Here is a 19,921-nt window from a genome sequence, read left to right on the forward strand (position 1 = left end):
GGCATTTTTATTTTATAATTTTTTTTACTAGTATTGGCGGCGATTTGCGATTTTTTACTGTGACCGTGACATTGCGGCGAACACATCGGACACGTTTTTGGGACCATTCACATTTATACAGCAATTAATGCTATAAATATGCATTGATTACTGTGTAAATGTGACTGGCAGGGAAGGGGTTAACCACTAGGGGGCGTTGAAGGGGTTAATATGTTCCCTAAAGTGTGTTCTAACTGTAGGGGGGAGGGGACTCTCAAGGGGGGGAGACCGATGTGTGTTCCTCTGTACTGGGAACACACATTGGTCTCCTCACCGCTGACAGGAGGTGGATCTGTGTGTTTACACACACAGATCCACACTCCTGCCGTGATTACCGACAATCGTGGGCACCCGGCGGCAATCGCGGCTGCCGGGCACCCGCGCCAGGTCACAAGCTTTGCCGCGCGCGCGCCCTAGATCGCCGGGAATACAGGACGTCATATGACGTCCACCCGGATCGGCGAGGGGTTCCTGCCGCCGCCATTTCACAATGACGCGGTATGGAAGTGGTCAAAAGTCTCCATAGGCGACGCTTTCATTTTTTTTTTTACAGGTTACATGTTTAGAGTTACAGAGGAGGTCTAGTGCTAGAATTATTGCTCCCACTCTATTGTTCGCGGCGTATGTAACCTGTGTGTATCTGGCTCTAAAACTAGCCAGAGCCTCACCAGCCACTCCCCTCACCACACGTCCCTGGGTAGCACAGCGCAGGTCATTGATCAGGGCTGATGGTACATATGAGACTTAAGCCAGGTACACACTAGACATGTGCATTCTTTTTTGTTAGAATGCATTTTCGTCCGAAAATCTGTTTTTTTCGTTATCGTTTTAACAAACGATAACGAAAGTGCAAGAAACGAAAACCGAAAGATCCGACATAAAAAATACTTTATTTTCTTATTTTCGTTGCGGTAAAAATTCGATATAGAGAGATTCGACATTATAGGGAAAAAATTCGACATCATAGAGAAAAGATTCGACATTATAGAGAAAAGATTCGACACTATAGAAATAATAGATTCGACATTACAGAGAATAGATTTCGATTTATGAGAAAATAGATTCTACATTATAGAGAATAGATTCGACATTATTACTAGTCATACAACATTAGAATTCTTGTAGGCGGAATATTCGAACGGAAATGTACGATTCGACGTTCCGTCGAATATTTTTTTGACCATTAGACGTAAACCAACAAAGATTCGACGTTCCGGCGAATATTCTTTTGACCATTCGACAGAAACCAAGTATTATTGGATTTTCGGACGAAAGCTATTCCCCAACAAAAAACAAAATAAATCAAAACGATTTTCGGGAGTAACTAAATACATTTATTTTCCAAACGAAAACGAAAAAACTAAATGAAATATTCCAGTCTGCACATGTCTAGTACACACAACAGTTGGCTGAGAGCGCTGATCGGGAGTCGGTTGGATGCTGGTTTTCCATAAGTGTCCTTTAATGTTATGTTTTTGCTTTTTTTTTACCACAGTTTGCCAGAGTTCACAGAAAGTGAGAAGCAAAGGATTAAAGGGACATACGATTTCTTTGGCCTTAACCACTACACTACAGCACTGGCGGCGCGAGCTGTCTATGATTTAGATTACCAGGCTTACCAAGGAGACAGGTAAATCTTAACAAAGGGACATTTATTGTAGTCGTTGTTCCAACAATAAATCGTTCACCAACAATGGAACTTCCGCTTTTCAGATTACCCCACCTCCGGTGTCACATTTTGCACCTTTCAGGGGGGAGCAGATACCTGTGTAATCCAGGTATTTTCTCCCACTTCCGGGCATAGATCGCCGCAGTATCTGTGGTAATCGACGCCATGTCCTGCCCCTCCTCCTTCACCCCCGCTGCGCTACTCGCGTATGCGCAGTAGGGAACCAGGAAATGAAGCCGCAAGGCTTCACTTCCTGATTCCCCTCTTATCGAAGATGGCGGCGCCGCCACCCAAGAGCCGAGGGACAGATCGGCTTCGTGTGCCGACATAGCAGGCGCCCTGGACGGGTAAGTGTCCATATATAAAAAGTCAGCAGCTGCAGTATTTGTAGCTGCTGACTTCTAAAAAAAAATTGGTGGAACTCCGCTTTTAATGAAATATACACCGTGGATCGGACGGGCTGCCTGACACTTCTGCTCAGGTGACCTGTTCTGCAACATTTTTGACCATTGGTGGTGAATTGACCAGATGGTTGAACTGTGTTTGGATCGCCTCTGACTTTGCAGGCTGTTAGTATCAGCAGAGAACTGGCATTTCAAAATACAAAGCAAACTAAAGGTCATTTTAAATAATAAATCTCAGTTAAATCACATATTTGATACTATGGGGTTGAATTACTAAAACTGGAGAGTGCAAAATCTGGTGCAGCTGTGCCTGATAGCCAATCAGCTTCTAACGTCAGCGGCCCGGATTCACAAAGCACTTACGCCGACGTATCTCGAGATACGCCGCGTAAGTGTAACTATGCGCCGTCGTATCTGTGCGCCGTGGCCACAATCTGAGATACGCCTAAAAATAGGCTTTCTACGACCGCCGTAACTTGCCTACGCCGTCGTATCGTGGGCCCATATTTACGCCGGGCGCATTTGCCGCTCCCATAGATTTTCTATGCACATATGCAAATGAGGGAGATACGCCGATTCACAAACGTAGTTGCGCCCGGCGCATCATATACGCGATTTGCGTAAGTCGTACGTCCGGCATAAAGTTATTCCCCATATAGGAGGCCCAACTCATGCAAAGGTATGGACCAGGGAACACAAGCCGTCGTATCTTTTGTCGTTTACGTTGTACGTGAATATGACTAGGCGTAGGTTACGTTCACGTCGTAGGCAGTGATTCGACGCATCTTAGGCAGTTGTTTCGACGTGATTCTGAGAATGCGCACTGGGATGCGGCCACGGGACGGCGCATGCACCGTTCATTTTAAGTACTTCTATGGCGCTTGGCCCATCATTTGCATGGGGTCACGCCTCATTAGCATGGCTCACGCCCACTTCCACCTACACTGGCTTACGCCGAGGAAACCCAGCGTATCGTTAAGAGCGAGTGGGAGCGAGTGCTTTGTGAATCCAGTGCTTGTCTCTGTGCGATGCGCCGGCGTAGCGTAAAAGAGATACGCTACGGCGCATAAATATGCGCCGATTTATGTGAATCAGGGCCAGCGTGTTTAATTAACCTTTGACAAAGAAATAAAAAATGGAAGCTGATTAGTTTCTATGCAGAGCTGCACCAGAACTTGCACTCTCCAGTCGTAGCAAATCCTCCCCTATGGGAGAGATTTACTAAAACTGGTACACACAGAATCTGGTGCAGCTGTACACGGTAGCCAATCAGCTTCCAACTTTAGCTTTTTACACTAAGCTTTGACAATAAAACCTGGAAGCTGATTGGTTTTTATATAGAACTGCACCAGATTTTGCACATTCCAGCTTTAGTAAATCTCCCCCTATAATTGGCAATGATGGTGGCGGGCTTCTGTTCAACTCCAACACTCCCACAGGGCACAATGCAAGTCATGGCATAGTCATAAAGACAACTGATCTAAGCAGGACATCAGTTGGGAAAGCCAGTTATCAGATTAAAAAAAAGAACACCATACTGGAAAATGTCTTATGTTGGCCAGTGGTGAAAAAAGTAGGATAAAAATGGCAGTTGGCTGTGTTTCCCAGTTTCTTCTTTTACTAGTCATAGTTTTACAAAATGAGTATGAAATAAACAATAATAAAATGTAGACGTGATCTTAAAATAAATCTGTCCTTAAAAGGTCTGTCCATATTTAATTTTTTTTTTTTTGCGACATCCTGAAGAATTAAGGGCCAGATCCACGAAGCTCGGGCGCAACTTAATTTTTCGGATTTAAGTTACACCGCCGCAATTTTTCCAAGTTAGTGCCCGATCCACAAAGCACTTACCTGGAAATTTGCGGCGGTGTATCCTAAATCCGGCCGGCGCAAGGCGGGCCAATTCAAATGGGGCGAGTCCCATTTAAATTAGGCGCGCTCCCGCGCCGGACGTACTGCGCATGCTTTGTTTCCGAACTCCCGCCGTGCTTTGCGCGCCGTGACGCCATTTTTTCGAACGGCGACACGCGTAGCATAATTCCGTATTCCCGTACGGATTACGCAAACAACGTTGATATTTAAATCTCGACGCGGGAACGACGGCCATACTTTAGACAGCAATATGCTTGCTGACTAAAGTTAGGGCACCAAAAAAAAAGTGTAAATTTGCGACGGGAAACTAGACTAGCGGCGACGTAGCGAACGCGAAAAACCGTCGTGGATCGCCGTAACTCCTAATTTGCATACCCGACGCTGGTTTACGACGCAAACTCCCCCCAGCGGCGGCCGCGGTACTGCATCCTAAGATCCGACAGTGTAAAACTATTACACCTGTCGGATCTTCTGCCTATCTATGCGTAACTGATTCTGTGGATCAGTCGCATAGATAGAAACAGGGATACGACGGCGTATCAGCAGATACGCCGTCGTATCCCTTTTGTGGATCTGGCCCTAAACCTCCAACTGGGTTTTTATACAGTCATGGCCGAAATTGTTGGCACCCCAGATATTTTTCCAGAAAATTTAGTATTTCTCACAGCAAAGTATTGCAGTAGCACGTGTTTTGCTATACACATGTTTATTACCTTTGTGTGTATTGGAAGGAAACAAAAAAATGGTGGGAAAAAAAGCTAATTTGAAAAATAATGTCACACAAATCTCCAAAAATGGGCTGGTCAAAATTCTTGGCACCCTTACCTTAACATTTGGTTGCACACCCTTTGGAAAAAATAACTGAAATCAGTCGCTTCCTATAACCGTCAATAAGCTTCTTACACCTCTCACCCAGGAATTTTGGACCACTCTTCCTTTTCAAACTGCTCCAGGTCTCTCTTATTGGAAGGGCGTCTTTTCCCAACAGCAATTTTAAGATCTCTCCACAGGTGTTCAATGGGATTTAGATCTGGACTCATTGCTGGCCACTTTAGAATTCTCCAGCGCTTTGTTGCCATCCATTTCTGGGTGCTTTTTGACGTATGTTTGGGGTCATTGTCCTGCTGGAAGACCCAAGCTCTCGGACGCAAACCCAGCTTTCTGACACTGGGCTCTACAGTGCGACCCAAAATCCTTTGGTAATCCTCAGATTTCATGATGCCTTGCACACATTCAAGGCACCCAGTACCAGAGGCAGCAAAACAACCCCAAAACATCATTGAACCTCCACCATATTTCACTGTAGGTTCTGTGTTCTTTTCTTTGTAGGCCTCATTCTGTTTTCGGTAAGCAGTAGAATGATGTGCTTTACCAAAAATCTTGGTGTCATCTGTCCACAAGACGTTTTCCCAGAAGGATTATGGCTTACTCAAGTACATTTTGGCAAACTGTAGTCTTGCTTTTTATGCCTCTGTGTCAGCAGTGGGGTCCTCCTGGGTCTCCTGCTATAGCGTTTCATTTAATTTAAATGCCGACGAATAACTTGCGCTGACACTGATGCTCCCTGAGCCTCCAGGACAGCTTGAATTTCTTTGGAACTTGTTTGGGGCTGCTTATCCACCATCCGGACTATCCTGCGTTGCAACCTTTCATCAATTTTTCTCTTCCGTCCACGCCCAGAGAGATTAGCTACAGTGCCATGCGTTGCAAACTTCTTGATAATGTTGCGCACTGTGAACAAAGGAAACTCTAGTTCTCTGGAGATGGACTTGTAACCTTGAGATTGTTGATATTTTTCCACAATTTTGGTTCTCAAGTCCTCAGAGAGTTTTCGTCTCCTCTTTCTGTTGTCCATGCTTAGTGTGGCACACACAGACACACAATGCAAAGACTTATGCCTTGTTTCCACTGAACGGAACGGTTCGGGTCAGTAAATTTGGAGTGGTTAGAATGGGACCGGTCTATTCTCGTGAGCGTTTCCACTGCAAATCGGACCGTCAGGGACCATTCAGGGTTTAGAAAAAATGCCTAGCTCGTCCACCAATCAGTGGAATGTATTGTATCTCCGCCCTAATGGAACCGTTCCATTTTCCATGGCCCCACATCTGAAGCAGGACCCAGAATGGTCCGGTACGGTTCGGTTTAATGGCACACTTTCATTATGGAAACACCCAAAATAGCGCACCGAACCGTACCGAACCGATCCACTCAGTGGAAACGAGGCATAAGTGAACTTCTCTCCTTTTTATCTGCTTTCAGGTGTGATTTTAATATTGCCCACACCTGTTACGTGCCCCAGGTGAGTTTAAAGGAAGATCACATGCTTTAAACAATCTTATTTATCCACAATTTTGAAAGGGTGCCAAGAATTTTGACCAGCCCATTTTTGGAGTTTTGTGTGACATTTTGTCCAATTAGCTTTTTTCCTCCCTTTTTTTGTTGTGTTCCAATACACACAAAGGAAATAAACATGTGTATAGCAAAACATGTGTTACTGCAATACTTTTCTGTGAGAAATACTTGATTTTCTGGAAAAAATTATGGGGTGCCAACAATTTCGGCCATTAATGTATCGGTCAGGCCTCGTACACACGACCGAGTTTCTCGGCAAAAACCAGCAAGAAAACTTGCTGGGAGATATTTTTTTGCCGAGGAAACCAGTCGTGTGTACATTTTCGTCGTGGAAACTGTCAAGAAACTCGACGAGCCAAAAAGAGAGCAAGTTCTCTATTTCCTCGACGGGAATGGAGAAACTTGCCTTGTCGAGTTCCTCGGTCGTGTGTACGAGGCTTCAGAGCCTCAAGCTGTGCCAGTGAGATGTCTGTGCTTACATACCCAGCCATACACATCAGATACAGCCTTAACAAGGTGGTCCAACTGTTCCTGATGTTTTTTTGTTTTTTTAACTTTTAGGCCTTGTGCACACTGGTTGTTAAAATAACGTTATAAAAACGCCAGTAGCTTAGCAGTGAGTTTTTCAACTTTTTTCAGCTTTTTCAATGTTTTTTCAATAGCGTTTTTTAGCGTTTATTAGCGTTTATTAGCGTTTTTTAGCGTTTATTAGCGTTTTTAGCGTTTTTCCGCGTTAGCACTTTTTAGCGTTTTTTTGTTGAAGAAAAAACATTTTTTTCTTTTTTTTTCAATGGATCAAAAACGCTGGTGAGTTTTTGAGCGTTTAACAGCGTTAGAGCGTTTTTACAGCTGAAAAACGTCTCTCGGAACCCACTAGTTTTTTTTACTGCTCAAAAACGCCACTGCCCAAAACTGCTGATAACAGCCTATGTGTGCATGGACACATAGGATAACATGATGGAGAGTTTATTGACTGTAGAAAAAAACGTCTACTGCCAAAAACAGCTGCTGTAAAAACGTCCAAAAACGTCCAGTGTGCATGAGGCCAAAAGCCTCGTACACACGACCGAGAAACTCGACGGGCGAAACACATAGTTTTGCTCGTCAAGTTCCTTGTTAGGCTGTCAAGGATCTCGGCCAAATTTCCCCATTCCCGTCGAGGAAAAAGAAGACATGCTCTCTTTTTGGCTCGACGAGATCCTCAACAGTTTTATCGTCAAAGTGTACACACGACCGGTTTCCTCGGCAAAAAAAAAAACCCAGCAAGTTTCTTGCTGGTTTTTGCCGAGAAACTCGGTCGTGTGTACGAGGCTTTATAGTTTGAGGAACATAGCTGGGAGAAGGGAAACACCTAAAGATGGGCAAAAGCAGACCCAGGGTCTAGCAGGGAAATCTCACAATTGATGGCCTTAGGAAGCCAGGAGATGTCACTACGGCACTGCTGCAACTTTAATATTATCTTTGGATGGACCAGCTCTTTAAAATCATGCATATGAAAATCAGGAAATTCAAATGGCCTGTATTTGGGGAATTCTTCCCTTTAGCATTTGCCCACCAACTTTTATCTAAACCTTTTCCCTACACTGCTGGCTTTCAGGAGGCCTGGATGTGTATGAGATGGCGATCTGTCCAACTAATAGATATTTTTTATCATGACAGAGAAGTCTACCTACTGAGTGACCGCACCTGGCTTGGGTCAGGCAGCGTCTGGCTAAAGGTGACTCCTTTTGGCCTGCGAAGGTTATTAAACTGGTTAAAGGAGGAATTCAACAACGTCCCCATCTATATAACTGAGAACGGAATATCTGAACAAGGGACAAACTTGAAAGACGTATGGAGAGAACATTACTACAGATATTATATCAACGAGGCCATGAAAGGTACAGAACAGAAGTATTTCCTTATAACTGAGCATATCATTGAGAAATATATTTAAAATGCATAAAAATACATAATTAGAGGCTTCCATCAGGGAATAAATGTCGAAATGGTCAGTAGTAAAACTCCCATCTGTCTGAGGTAAGAAAGAAGGATACAGTAAATCCTTGGATTGCGAGCATCATTTGTTCCAGAAAAATGCTTGTAATCCAAAGCACTTGTATATCAAAGAAAATTTCCCCATAAGAAATAATGGAAACTCAAATGATTCGTTCCCCAATCATTTATTCATAGGTCCTTCAGTTTATAGTCCATATAAAAAGATTATAGCAATGTGATTGGTTGTGTAACCATAAAATGTCCATCCACAAATGGAAGCCTCCACAAGGGGATTAGAAGCAAAATCCAGCAGGAGCTCCAGAGTATAAAAGAGAAGAGAGGCGTCTCTAAGTGTAGCAATATGTTACTAAATGTTGTACCTTCATTAAATGTAACAATATTGCTACACTTATGCCGTGTACACACGATCACTTTTTGTGATGAAATAAAATGACATTTTTAAAAATGTCATTTAAAATGATTGTGTGTGGGCAAAATGTCATTTTATGCCTTCTAAAAAATGACAAAAAAAAAAAAAATTTATGTCATTTTTTAAAATGTTTTGTGTCATAAAATGTGTGTGGGCAAAAATGACGTTTTAAACCCGCACATGCCCAGAAGCAAGTTTTGAGACGGGAGGTAAAACTACCATTCATAATGGAGTAAGCACATTCATCACGCTGTAATGCCGCATACACACCATCACTTTATGTGATGAAAAAAAACGTAATTTTCTGTGAAGTAAAAAACGACGTTTTTGAAACTTCAATTTTCAAATACGAAGTTGCCTACACACCATCGTTTTTTCACAATGCTCTAGCAAAGCGAGGTTACGTTCACCACGTTTTTCCTTTGAAGCTCATTTCATAACTACTTTCTGGGCATGTGCGGGTGTAAAAACGTTGTTTTAAACGTCGTTTTTTGCTACACACGGTCAATTTCTGTGAAGTAAAAAACGACGTTTTGAAAAACGACACATAAAATTGAAGCATGCTTCAATTTTTTTTTTTGTCGTTTTTCACAAGACGTTGTTTTCCCCCACACACGGTCATTTAAAGTGACGTTTTTAAAAACGTCGTTTTTTTTCATCACATAAAGTGATGGTGTGTACGGGGCATTACAGACAAAAAAGCACAAATCGTCTTTTACTAACAAGTAACCAGCTAAAAGCAGCCTCAAGGCGAATAGAACTTCCCCTTTAGAGTGCCGTCACTTTGTTCATCATTTTTCAAAAACGATGGTGGGTCATTTTTAATGATGAAGTTGGAAAAATTACATTTTTTTTCATCACAAAAAGTGATCGTGTGTACAGGGCATTAGAGGCAACTCTCTTCTCTTTTATACCCAGTTGTGACATAATGCTACTTGTATATGAAGACATCGCTTGTATATCAAGTCAAAATTTATAAAAAAAAAATTAGCTTGTCTTGCAAAACGCTCTCAAACCAAGGTACTCTCAAACCAAGGTTTTACTGTACTTTTTTTTTGCAGAATTTTTTTAGGAAAAGTACATACAGTATCCTTGTCATACATGTACCCCCTCATCCTCCAACCACCTTGATTATTTTAGGTGTATCTAAAGCCAATGTCAATGAGAAGGGTTATCAACCCTCCACAACATTTTTTTTTCCGAAAAAACATGAAAAATTTACTGACAGAACACGTTTTTACTGTCAACCTGAAATATGACAGAAACTTTTATTATAAACAAAGTGAATCTATTTTTAAACAGTATAAACAATATTGTAAATGTCAAACTTTGACAATTCCCACAACAAATACATCAGAAGTCCCCATCAGAGTCTCTCTTATATTAAGTGTCTTCATAAAAGTCCCCCCTTACATCAGAGTGCCCCTATACATCAGAATCCCCAGAGTGCTTCCCCCTTACATCTGGGTCCCCAGAGTCTCCCCTTACATCAGAATCCCCAGAGTGATTCCCCCTCACATCAGGGTCCCCAGAGTCTCCCCTTAAATCAGAATCCCCAGAGTGCTTCCCCCTTACATCTGGGTCCCCAGAGGAGCCCTATTACATCAGTGTACCAAGCGTTTACCACGCCTTACATCAGGGTCCCCAGAGTCTCTCCTTTAAAACAGGGTCCCCAAAGACTCCCCTCCTCCTCGCATTAGGATCCTAAGTGTCCCTCCCCCTTACATCAGGCTCCCCAGAGTCTGAATGTCAGGGCCTGGGGGGCGGGTAGGCATGTAGTTGGTTGCTAGGATGCATAGCCAATCCCGTTGAGGGATGTATTCAAATTAATACAGAGCCTGCTCAGATTGGAGTAACAACCTCTGCCAATCTGAGCAGGCTACATACAGTAGCCTGCTCGGATTGGCTTTGAGAGTCAGAGAGGCGTGGGCTGATGATGTTACAGCCTCTGCCAATCCAAGCAGGCTTTGTATTCATTAATAGAATACATTGCTCGTCATGATTGGCTCCAGTTCCAGCAAGAATGAAGATGAATATGAAGTGTCGGAAGCCTCGGAAGGGGGGTCGTCTTGTATGGTGAGTACAGGCAAAAAATCTTAAAAAACTGTAAAATTAGGGGGTCGTCTTATACAGCCCGATCGCCTTATACACCGGCAAATACGGTAATATATCCATTTTAAGTCCCCTCTTATGGAGTACCCCTAAAACGTTATATCTCACAATTTATAGACAACAGTATGCTCGTTTTCAGCTGAGCTCTCAACCTTCCATGGCCATGTTAGCAGTTATGAACGTTTTTCCACTGGGGTCCTAGAAAGGTAAAGAACCTAGCCAAAACTTCACTGAAAATGGACGAACACTGTCTGGATGCGGTTAGGCTTTATATTTAAGTATTAAAGAATGCTTCCTATTCGTTGTTACAATGTAAAGTTAGTGGAGAAATGTTGGCAAAGCCTTAGTGGTTAAATCTAGATTAGGAAAAACAAATCTGACATTTTAAAATCATTGTCTATGTTTTTTCCCACACAGCTGCCAAACTGGACGGGGTGGACCTGCGTGGGTACTCAGCTTGGAGTCTCATGGATAACTTTGAGTGGGCTAGTGGTTACGCAGAACGCTTTGGTTTGTACTACGTGAACTTCTCGGACCCGGCTCAGCCTCGCATTCCCAAGGATTCTGCCAAATACTACAGATCCATTGTTAGGTGTAATGGTTTCCCCAATCCCCGGAATATCTCTCATCCTTGTTTCCAACCAGAGAATTGGCCTGGAGGTGAGTCAAGGGGAGTTTTGTATGACCTAACCGGGTTGTTGTCATGCTAGGTCATAGTGACTAAAATAAGGGGACCGACTTGCTGGTTTTTAGAAATGTACCCCCTTCCTGACCAGAGCATTTTTTTTTTCGATACGGCACTGCGTCGCTTTAACTGGCAATTGTGCGGTCGTGTGACGGGGCACCCAAACAAAATTGTCTTTTTTTCCCCACAAATAGAGCTTTCTTTTGGTAGTATTTGATCACCTCTGCGATTTTTATTTTGTGCTATGAACAAAATAAGAGCGACAATTTTGAAAAAAAAAGCAATATTTTTTTACGTTTTGCTATAATAAATATCACCAAAAAATATATAAAAAAAATACGAATTTCTTTCTCAGTTTAGGCCGATACGTATTCTTATAAATATTTTTGGTAAAAAAAAAATCGCAATAAGCGTATATTGATGGATTTGCGCAAAAGTTATAGCGTCTACAAAATAGGGGATAGATTTATGGCATTTTTTTTAATCATTTTTTTTATTAGTAATGGCGGAGATCTGCGATTTTTATCATGACTGCGACATTATTTTGGGATCATTGTCATTTATACAGCGATCAGTGCTATACAAATGCACTGATTACTGTGTAAATGACACTGGCAGGGAAGGGGGTTAACCCCTAGGGGGCGATCAAGGGGTTAAGTGTGTCTTAGGTATTGATTTTAACTGTGGGGGGGGGTGGGCTACCGCTGACATGACAGCGATCACTGCTACTGATGACAGGGAGCTGTAGATCTCTGTCATGTGACTAGGCAGAACAGGGAAATGCATCTCCCCGTTCTGCCTCTCGGTCTCTTGATCGCAGGCCGCCGGCAAACATCGAGTTCGTGGGACCCGCGGGCACGCTCATGCGGCGGGCGCGCGCAAGGCAGCAAATTCATAGGGATGTACCTGTACGCCCATTTGCCTGCCTGTGCCATTCTGCCGACGTATATGTGTGTGCGGCGCACGTTTAGGAGATATTCACTTTACCTACGGTAAGTCTTATTACAGGCTTACCTGTAGATAGAAATCACAAAGCTGACTTTACTATTACTTTAACTTTGTCATTGAGGAATTGGTAGAACTTGTCTGTTGCTTGTACATCCTTTTCTTGTGTCTAATCATCGCAAAACAACAGGGGGAGCTGTGATTTTTAGCAGTTGGAGGGACGCTTTTTAGCACAAAGTATGTAGGCGAAGAACTTGCCCTGCCATACCACCAGTAAATCGTGAAGAATTACAGTATTACACAAAAATGTTGTATTTTTTTACAGATTTTTTTTAAGTAACAAATGCAATAATTTAGAGGTTTGGTGAACAGTTTAGTGCAGTATAGCACTTTTGATAGATAAATGGGACATATTTTCCTAGAGGCTTATATAAAGAAACCAAAGAGAGGGACAACTGAGGAGGAGAGAGTGCCGATGCAATCCAGTCAAAATGAAAGCATATTTATTATAGGGCTTTTCAATGTATAGTCCTGTACACATGGGCAAGAATCTCATCAGGAAAAAAACATAGTTTTTCCCGACGAGATTCTTGGCAAGAATCTCTTGCCATAAGTGAATATAAATTATTAGAGTGAATAATAAAAAATATATAAATTGATATAAATAATGTCCATAAAGTCCAATGGGCAAAAAATTATAGTGAAAGTTCGCATCAAGTGAATGAAAATATAAAATTCCATACACAACGTGACTGGCAAACATAGATCCTCCACCGGTGAAATGGATAAATATATGATTATGCGCTTACCAGAAGGGCAAGCAAACAAGGCTTGCAGCTGGAACCCCCAGCTAGGGTCTTTATCAGGAACTGCCACTGACACTCTAGATCAGGGGTGGGCAATTATTTTTTCGATGGGGCCACATGAGAAACTAAAAATATTTTGGAGGGCCGGGCCAAAAGGCTAAACTCATAAAATCAATTGTATTTCTTTATAAAAAGCAGTAAATATCATTGTTGGAAAACTGGGGGACAGAGGCTGGGGACATGGCACAGGAGGGGGACAGAGGCTGGGGACATGGCACAGGAGGGGGACAGAGGCTGGGGACATGGCACAGGAGGGGGACAGAGGCTGGGGACATGGCACAGGAGGGGGACAGAGGCTGGGGACATGACACAGGAGGGGGACAGAGGCTGGGGACATGGCACAGGAGGGGGACAGAGGCTGGGGACATGGCACAGGAGGGGGACATAGGCTGGGGACATGGCACAGGAGGGGGACAAAGGCTGGGGACATGGCACAGGAGGGGGACAGAGGCTGGGGACATGACACAGGAGGGGGACAGAGGCTGGGGACATGACACAGGAGGGGGACAGAGGCTGGGGACATGACACAGGAGGGGGACAGAGGCTGGGGACATGACACAAGAGGGGGACAGAGGCTGGGGACATGACACAGGAGGGGGACAGAGGCTGGGGACATGACACAGGAGGGGGACAGACGCTGGGGACATGACACAAGAGGGGGACAGAGGCTGGGGACATGACACGGGAGGGGGACAGACGCTGGGGACATGACACAAGAGGGGGACAGAGGCTGGGGACATGACACAGGAGGGGGACAGAGGCTGGGGACATGACACAGGAGGGGGACAGACGCTGGGGACATGACACAGGAGGGGGACAGACGCTGGGGACATGACACAGGAGGGGGACAGAGGCTGGGGACATGACACAGGAGGGAGACAGACGCTGGGGACATGACACAGGAGGGGGACAGACGCTGGGGACATGACACAGGAGGGGGACAGACGCTGGGGACATGACACAGGAGGGGGACAGACGCTGGGGACATGGCACAGGAGGGGGACAGACGCTGGGGACATGACACAGGAGGGAGACAGACTCTGGGGACATGACACAGGAGGGGGACAGAGGCTGGGGACATGACACAGGAGGGGGACAGAGGCTGGGGACATGACACAGGAGGGGGACAGACGCTGGGGACATGACACAGGAGGGGGACAGACGCTGGGGACATGACACAGGAGGGGACAGAGGCTGGGGACATGACACAGGAGGGGACAGAGGCTGGGGACAGGCAGCCACTGTTTAATCAATAACAATTGATTAAACAGTGGCTGCGTGTGATGGCACAGTGGTTTCGTTTGATGGGCACAGTGGCGACAATTGATGGCACAGTGGCTGCGTGTGATAGGCACAGTGGCAACAATTGATGGCACAGTGACTGCGTGTGTTGGCACAGTGGCTGCATGTGATGGGCACAGTGGCTGCGTGTGATTGGCACAGTGGCTGCGTGTGATTGGCACAGTGGCTGCATGTGATTGGCACAGTGGCTGTGTTTGGGAACAGTGGCAACAATTGATTGCACAGTGGCTGCGTGTGATTGGCACAGTGGCTGCGTGTGATTGGCACAGTGGCTGCGTGTGATTGGCACAGTGGCTGCGTGTGATGGGCACAGTGGCTGCGTGTGATGGGCACAGTGGCTGCGTGTGATGGGCACAGTGGCTGCGTTTGATGGGCAGAGTGGCTGCGTGTTATTGGCACAGTAACTGCGTGTGATTGGCACAGTGGCTGCGTTTGATGGGAACAGTGGCTGCGTGTGATTGGCACAGTGGCTGCGTGTGATTGGCACAGTGGCTACGTGTGATTGGCACAGTGGCTGCGTGTGATTGGCACAGTGGCGACAATTTATGGTGGCGAAGTGGCTGCGTGTGTTGGCACAAGTGGCTGCGTGTGTTGGCACAAGTGGCTGCATGTGTTGGCACAAGTGGCTGCATGTGTTGGCACAAGTGGCTGCATGTGTTGGCACAAGTGGCTGCGTGTGATGGGCACAGTGACCCCTCCCGGCCCTGCCTACTTTTATCACCGTGGCGGGGAACATAACAGACAGCGTTCGTTTGAACAGCTGTTTTCCCTGCTGCGCATAGACACTCCCCCTTGGACGGATCTGTCCAATCGCGAGCAAGGGGGAGTGTCTATGTGACTCCCCCTTGCTCGCGATTGGACAGATCCGTCCAAGGGGAAGTGTCTATGCCATAGACACTCCCCCTTGGACGGATCTGTCCAATCGCGAGCAAGGGGGAGTGTCTATGTGACTCCCCCTTGCTCGCGATTGGACATATCCGTCCAAGGGGGAGTGTCTATGCGCGGCGGGGAAAACAGCTGTTCAAACGAACGCTGTCTGTTATGTTCCCCGCCGCGGTGACTAACGTGGCAGCGGCGGCGGGGGTGGGCCGGATTAAAAGGTCCGCCGGGCCGTATACGGCCCGCGGGCCGTAGTTTGCCCAGGTCTGCTCTAGATGGTAATCCTCCAATTGTGTGGATAGGTTCAAAATCCAAGGTACATGAAAAAAATATATATCATATAGTGATGTACCGCAAATAAATCGAGTTGTAGTAGCACACCAAGGAAAAGCCACCACCGATAGGTATCACCAAATAAGGGGGACTCTTACCAGACATATAAAAACAAAACGCTTGTGGCCAAACCCAGCCAGGGCCTTTAAAGAGATTGCCTCCAATTCACCAGCCAGAGCAACAGGGACTCTTACAAGCAGCCACAGCGATGTATATCACCAAAAGAAAATAAAATCCACATAGTGATGTACCGTAGATAATAAAACAATTGCACTTACATAAAAAACAGTCAGTTTCAGCATAAAAAATTCGAGCCGGCCGGCTACTACGAACGCCCGTCCTCCGGGACCTAGACGCAGCACGTCAAAGCGTCTCCTCCTCCCGACGTACGTTTCGTCAGTATGTGACGTCGCCTGGGGACGACGTCACATGCAGGAGTTTTTCAGGCGGTATAGCAGCGCTGTACCACCTGAAAAACTCCTCAGTGTGAAAGGGGTCTTAGACTGACTGTTTTAATCATCAACCATGTGAGTTTCTAAATGTTGTACCTTCATTAAATGTAACCATATTGCTATTGGGGAGGCTGCCATTTGTGGATGGACATTTTATGGTTACACAACTTATCACATTGCCGCTACTCTTATATCAAGACTATCGCTTGTATATCAAGTCAAAATGTATTATACATTTTAGCTTGTCTTGCAAAACGCTCTCAGACCAAGTTACTCTCAAACCAAGGTTTTACTGTAGTCAGCAGTAGGGATCGGGGGAGTTGTATAATATGGCTGTCACTGGACCCAAGGACAAATCAGCTTGAATTTTATTTATTTTTGTAAAGGATAGCTAAGCTTCTTACTAAAGATCTTGTTTTTCTCTGCAGATACAACCACCAGCACATCAAGCACCGGCAGCACCGGCAGCACCACCAGGAATACTCAGACAATCGGCAGCCCAGAACCCACCAAGAGAACAGAATCCGTCAGTTTCCTGGGATTGGACATCTCTATGAAAGATGCCTCCACTGCCTTGTACGTGGAGTTTGCCCTGCTACTCGCTTCTGTCTTGGGCATTATTTTATCTATTGTGATGTACATTAAAAAAGGCAAAAAGGCAGTTAAAACTGAAACATTCTAACTGTGTTACTAATGTATAATGTATAGTGTTATATAAAAGATCTTCCTGAATGGCCTGAAATAAACTGACTCCAAACAAATATTGCATTTTTGTTTGTTTGCCTGAGACTTTGTATGGTCAACCACATACTCATCCCAAATGTAATATACAAATAAACCCAAAGCTTAACCGACGAGTCCTTCTCAAGGCACCTCTAGGTGTATACTCCTGTTTCCATATTCTTAGTAGAGCGCCCCACAAGCTGAAAATCATGAGGTACCGCACATAGGCCCAGATTCTTGTAGGAGTTACGCCGGCGTGTCTCCAGATACGCCGTCGTAACTCTGAGTGTGAGGCGTCGTATCTATGCGCCTGATTCTTAGAATCAGATACGCATAGATTTGTCTTAGATCCGACCGGCGTAAGTCTCTTACGCCGTCGTATCTTAGTTGCATATTTACGCTGGCCGCTAGGTGCCGCTTCCGTCGATTTACGTGTCGAATATGGTAATGAGCTAGATACGCCGATTCTCAAACGTACGTGCGCTTGGCGCATTTTTTTACGTCGTTTACGTAGGGCTTTTTTGGGCGTAAAGTTACCCCTGCTCTATGAGGCGTAGATGAGGCGTACCAATGTTAGGTATGGACGTCGGAACAGCGTAAAATTTTTCTTGTTTTACGTCGTTTGCGTAAGTCGTCCGTGAATGGGGCTGGACGTAAGTTACGTTCACGTCGACTAGGCATTGAGCGGGCGTAATTTAATTTGAAAATTCGACGCGATTCTGAGCATACGTGCGCATGCGACGTTTGATAAAAGCGTAATTTACGTGGGGTCACATAACATTTACATACAACACGCCCCCTACCAGCCTAGTTTGAATTAGGCGGGCTTACGCCGTATCAGATACACTACGCCGCCGTAACTTAGAGCGGAAGATGTTTCTGAATACGGGACCTGCCGCTCTAAGTTACGGCGGCGTAGTGTACCTGAGATACTCTACGCCTGCCTAAAGATAGGCATTTTTTAGAGAATCTGGGCCATAGACTATTGCAACCATAGCTTGCATGGTTCCTGTGTAGCCCTTCCCCTTCATGCTGCCCTTGCCCAACTATTGAGGAGGATATGAATGACATTGCTGGCCCATAGGAAGGTGCAGTGGGCAAGAATGAGTGGGTGTTCACAGGGACCAGGCAAGCACTGGCTGCAATTTCCATTAAATAGTAAAGCAGGATTTTCAGCTACTGAGGTATTGTCAGTGGCGTCACTAGGGTTGGTGTCACCCGGTACGAAAAAAAAATGGTGCCACCCCCCACCAACTATAGTCCCCCCTCAGTACAGACCCCCATCTACTAACTACAGACCCCTCTCCCGCAGTATAGATCCCCCTCCCTTGGTACAGACCCCCCACTAATTACAGACTACCCTCCCTCAGTATAAACCCCCTCCTTAGTACAGACACCCCCTCAGTGCAGACCCCTCCATCAGTACAGACACCCCCACCTCAGTGCAGACCCCCCATCAGTACAGACATCCCCCTCGGTGCAGACTCTCCCAGCAGTACAGACACCCCCCCAGAAGTGAAGACCCCCATCAGTACATACACCCCCCCCTCAGTGCAGACCCCCCTAAAAGTACAGATACCCCCCCTCAGTCAGTGCAGTTCCCCATTAGTATAGACGCCCCCTTACAGACCTCAGAACAGCGCGGCCAGATACACACAGCGGTGTGTGTTCCTCCACCTCTGTGGATGTAACCAGAGAGGAGGGGGAGGCGGCTTCGGTCTGCTCCGCTAAGGGGACACAGCCGTGGCGCGAGGCACAGCTAATCAGGGCAGCGGGTAGTGTTAGTGGTGCCGCTACCCACAGGCGTCACCCCTCTGGCGGGTGTCACCCGGGTGCGGCCCACACCCCCCCGCACCCGCCTAGTGACGCCACTGGGTATTGTTCTAACAAACTGAATAAACATGGAGGAACCCTTGAAATAACTTGCTGGTCTCAGGAAACCCCTGATAATAATTACTATATCTACAGTTCAGAATAAATTAGTGTGATAATCACTAGGAAAAATGTTACTTACATTTGTGGTCTTTACAGCTAGCCTAAAAGATCATAGTTTCAATGGTTGCTAATCTAAGAGGCAGATATTACTCATTGCTCAAGAAATCCCCAACAACTTTTTGAGGAACCCTAAGTTTTGAAATAAAAGAAGCTGGTAAATCCCCATTAGACATTTTTGCTACTTATGTCTCATTGGGAAGATTTATCCTTTTGTCTTGTTCCAGTGATAATTTCAAATTTTTGATTCCCCATTACTTTCAGTCCCGTGTCTAGGTCAGCAAGACAGATGGGGAGAGTGACTCTCACCAGTGGGGACCCAGACATTACAGATTATTACAACCCAGAAGAGATTTTAAGCCTTCCATACTTTAACCAGATCTAAAAAACTTTGGGCCAGATTCACAAAGCACTTATGCCGACTTATCTCGAGATGCGTGGCGTAATTGAAAAATGCGCCGCGCGTATCTTTGCGGCGTATCCTCAAAACGAGATACGCCTGAAATCCATTTTTTTCCGTCCTACCTAAAAAAATTACACTGGCGCTTCTTCGAGCGCAAAATACGCTAGACACACCGCTGTTTTGATAGGCAAAGATGCAAATGAGGGAGATAAGGCGATCCACAAAATTAAGTGTGTGCGGCGTAGATTACGCCCTGTGCGCATCTGCTAGTTTCATGGTGTAAAATTACACTTTATAAAAGGTGCCCTAACTTTACACCAGCCGTGTAAATGTCAGCTAAAGCAACACCATTAAGGAAGAGCTGAGCACATACACTTGCAGGACAACAATCTGAATGCCACCATGCCAGGGGCATCCATGCTCATAGCTATACTAGTGACTTTAGTAACCCAGGGTACCCCCTCTTCTGAGGGCACAGCAGCCAGG

At 45.4% G+C, this 19,921-nt stretch overlaps 1 protein-coding gene across 1 annotated transcript in view; it reads left to right on the plus strand.

Annotated features, from left to right (window-relative positions):
* The window catches only part of LOC120944146 (lactase-phlorizin hydrolase-like), a 57,299-nt gene extending 40,219 nt beyond the window's left edge, over window positions 1-17,080 (plus strand). The window contains exons 14-17 of the mRNA XM_040358060.1: window positions 1,535-1,669; window positions 7,996-8,216; window positions 11,273-11,515; window positions 16,746-17,080. Of these exons, the coding sequence (XP_040213994.1) occupies window positions 1,535-1,669; window positions 7,996-8,216; window positions 11,273-11,515; window positions 16,746-16,999 (853 nt within the window). The 3' untranslated portion in view covers window positions 17,000-17,080. The remainder of the gene's footprint in view (window positions 1-1,534; window positions 1,670-7,995; window positions 8,217-11,272; window positions 11,516-16,745) is intronic.
* Window positions 17,081-19,921: the final 2,841 nt, after the last annotated feature.

The sequence above is a fragment of the Rana temporaria genome, chromosome 6, assembly GCF_905171775.1.
Source record: "Rana temporaria chromosome 6, aRanTem1.1, whole genome shotgun sequence".
NCBI lineage: Eukaryota > Metazoa > Chordata > Amphibia > Anura > Ranidae > Rana > Rana temporaria.